This window comes from Haliotis rufescens, unplaced genomic scaffold, assembly GCF_023055435.1.
Source record: "Haliotis rufescens isolate VD_foot unplaced genomic scaffold, xgHalRufe1.0.p SCAF_16, whole genome shotgun sequence".
In the NCBI taxonomy this organism is placed as follows: Eukaryota; Metazoa; Mollusca; class Gastropoda; order Lepetellida; family Haliotidae; genus Haliotis; species Haliotis rufescens.
Genome location: NW_025963846.1, coordinates 27,940,973 through 27,944,777, shown reverse-complemented (window position 1 = coordinate 27,944,777; position 3,805 = coordinate 27,940,973). Strand labels below are relative to the sequence as shown.

General features: G+C 41.8%; 1 protein-coding gene across 1 annotated transcript; it reads left to right on the top strand.

Moving 5' to 3' along the window:
• Positions 1-547: 547 nt before the first annotated feature.
• LOC124113930 (probable G-protein coupled receptor B0563.6) lies at positions 548-1,831 on the top strand. Its single transcript, XM_046474425.2, has one exon. It carries the CDS (start codon positions 548-550, stop codon positions 1,829-1,831), a length of 1,284 nt encoding a protein of 427 aa, XP_046330381.2.
• Positions 1,832-3,805: the final 1,974 nt, after the last annotated feature.

The following is a 3,805-nucleotide window of genomic DNA, read 5'->3' as shown; positions in this document are numbered from 1 at the left end:
CATCTATATCGATATACTTTTATTCATTAGGGCCCTGACGTGGCACCAGTAACAAAGCCAATTGTACATCAATCATCACGAGTGGGTACAGTGACATTAAAGGCAATTGATTTTTGCCATAATTGCGAACATTGATTGGGCGAACCATTCCTATAAATACTGAAGCTTCCGAAGTGGCGTTAGTTAGTTTTCGCCTTTTCTTCACGTCTGAACACCTTTAGGCAGGGAGATTTGTACAAAGTATACTTTCTCTGTGGACTGATTCATCGAATGAGGGATTTGATAACACCATTGGATTGTGGTATTGGCATTCAATGACGAAAGAGGAGTGAAGTACGGCGTGTACTTTATTGAAGACAGGGCTAAAGCACACTAGTTTTATCTATTTTTCAAAATGGAGCTGAAATGGCTTTGTGCTATGTTGGTCGTAAACACATTAACGTTAACGGCACAAGAGTCGACATCAACATCGACATTGCATAAGATCACAGATGTGTCTCACTCCACGGTTGAAGAAGCATCATCGTTAATGACAAAGCTGTCGACCATGACATCAACATCATCATTGCTTGACACCACAGATGAGTCTCACTCCATGGCTGTAGACGGATCATCGTCGATCGTGTTTTCACCATCAACAGCAAAAGCGCGTTACAGAGCTGAAATGACAACTGCCACAATACATAACACGACAGACATGGACGACAATGGTAACAATACTGCAAACGAGGAAGTAATGAAACCTAAATCTCCATTCTCCCCGTTCGCTTTGATCCATTCTGGCAGCGTGGCGGAGGCTACCTACAAGTCCTTCTTCCTTTTGACAGAGAACATCACACTTCCCCTCTATTTGATCGCCCTTGCTACCAACATCTGCAACGTCATCGTGTTCTGTCAGAAACGGATGAGAAGCCCGACAAGTACCATCCTCCTGGCCATGTGTATTTCCCAGGTCCTCTACCTTAGCTGCACCCTCGTCACCAAAACCATGAGGTATATATACGGCAAAGAAGTCGAAAGTGTACGCTTCTACAAACTCTACGGACTCTACGTAAACCTCTACGTGGCTGTGGCTTTGGGGAGACTTGGATTTTGTTACAACTTTTTGTTGTCAGCTGAGAGGTTCATCGCTGTGACGTTTCCTCTACAAGCCAAAAGTATGCGTCTTGTGAAAAACCCAAGTGTCGTCTGTGTTTTAATAATGGTGGCAAGTTTCGTCGGACATATTTTCAGCCCAATGAAATTTTATGTCAAGCCTTATTCCACTTCAGACAACATAACAGTCTACAGGTACGCCTCTTCGCCATTGTATGTAAAGTATGAAGTTCATTTCATGAACTGCAGCTTGGCTAGCCAATTCATATTTGTATATTTCATGCTTCTCGGATGCCTTGTCTTCAACTTCCTGATTGTAATATCACTCCGACGTCACAGCAAAGCGCGACAATCTATGAAGACCACTCAGAACACTGGAGATGCCCAGAAGAAAGAGATGCAGACGACAATAACCATCATGGCGTCAACCGTTGTCGTCGTTATCCTCGCTCTGCCTTCCAACGCCAACTCCTTCGCCAGCAGCTTCAACGATGACTACGGCCTATTTACTAGGGAACACTATCTTTTCTCACTCGTAACCATGGTCGGAGGTATTTGTCAGCTCGTCAGTAACTTCACCAACTTCTTCTTCTACATTGCCCTCAGTGCAACCTTCCGGAAAACCTTCATCCAAGTGTTCATCCCATGTGCAACTTCCGGTAAGTCTGCAAAGAGTACCGTAACAGGAACTAGCAACCTCGGCACCGTTTCGGCAGACATCTCACGTCGTAACTGAACTAACGGAACAATTGACGCTCGTTTGCACAATATTTAGCACATGGGATCAAGTAACTGTGACACATTTCTTTAACAAAATATGATCACTTTTATTCTCAGCATTTGATTCATAGCTCTCTGTTGATACATACCATGTTAGAGTCACATTGTGTGTTGCAACCATTTTTGGTTTGAATAGGACAACGTTTGTTTCCGAACCTTAAATTTGTTTAATGAGTGTATTTGGCCATTCTACGCTATCCGAAATATGTTTTTGACGGAATACTGTATTAATCTCCAACTCTGGGAACAATAAAAAAAAGTTAAAAACAAAAACCTAAAAAAACTGTGACAAATTTTGTCTAAAATTGTCATTTTGGATTAACACTGAATAAGATTTATTGTTTTATTGTTTTCATTGTTTGCATAGCAATTAGACAACGTAAGGTAAATCAAGGCGTTGAGGGTTGAGGTTAATAATTGAGGATGACGTCACATCGTCACGTGGACCGGCACAGCACGCACAGCACAAACACAAATAAGGAAATAGTTTTTTTTTATCACCATGAAATGTTTTTGTCTACACTACGTATTCATGTATCTTTTGTTATTGGGAAACATAAATGTTCATTTTTGCTTTGACTCCGAATTTGATACAATCAGTAATCTGTAGATGGTAATTGTCTAAATATATACAGATTGGTTGTGGCGTAACATGCGCACGCACGCACGCACGCACGCACGCACGCACACACACACACACACACACACACACACACACTCCAACTATGCTGTTAATGTGTGCAGGTTGTCACCGTAGATTTATTTTACCCAAGTCATAGTCCGGTCCCGCTTTGTTCCCCGGCTTTATTTCCGGTACCGCTCGGTAATCTCCGGCGGTCGCTATCGTACAGTCAGATCATTTTGGTGTTAGAATTAAGGGCCCAACTATTTCTCTCTCTTGTAATCTCATGACACTCTCAAACAATGTAATGACTAGATGTATGTTGTCTCGCATATGTTAGCTACATATTCCTATATTGAAAATGGTCATTTTTGCCTCGTCAATGATTGTCCATAGCTTGTTGTGAATCTTTTTTTACATCTTATGTTTAGCGTTGTATTTTGATACTTACATCTCCACTGTAGATATAGTAGTTAGTTTGCTATTCGCGTTTTCTCTTTGTTTAGAAAAACACGTTGGCTTGTCGCCTCAGTCAGGTCCTGGTATTTCACAGACGACGTCCGCGTACGCTGTATATATAGACTTTCTAGATCTTATATCTTCACCCTCCAGACTTCGTTAAATCGTTCACGATTCTCTCGCTACTGGAGTAGTGACGTTCGAAAATTAGTGAGTTCGGGGCTTTTGCGATCTAGATTCTGACTTCGTCCAGTTATACTGAACTAAACTTAGTTACTAGGGTTTGTAATACACTGTTTTGCTAGCAACACGTGGATAACCAACCTTTCCGTGATTAACTAACTATTTTGGAACTTTTTAGTATTTCCTTGTTCGGTCAAAGTGACAGGAACTTGAGTCGATTAAGACTAGTGTTTATGCAGACATAATCGTCTAGATTTGTTGTCTAAGTGACTAATTTTAGAAGAAGAAGAAGAAGAAGAAGAAGAAGAAGAAGAAGAAGAAATGTTTTATTAGTGTGTCACATGCTGCAGTACAAAATATATAGACATATAAACATTTCATTAAAAAAACAGCACCCGGCCAGTTGGCCTACGAGACACTAATTACATAATGGTACATTTAAAATATAAAAAAGAAAAAAAAGAAAAATTAGTTGTAACTTTGTATATTACCACACCCACACCCACACCCACACCCACACCCACACCCACACCCACACCCGCACCCACACCCATACACCCACACCCGCACCCGGACCCACACCCACACCCGCACTTACACCCATACACCCACACCCACACCCACACCCACACCCACACCCGCACCCACACCCATACACCCACACCC

What these genes read in the sequence shown, in the direction of transcription:
- LOC124113930 (XM_046474425.2), top strand. Translation starts at nt 548, where the DNA reads ATGACATCAACATCATCATTGCTTGACACCACAGATGAGTCTCACTCC.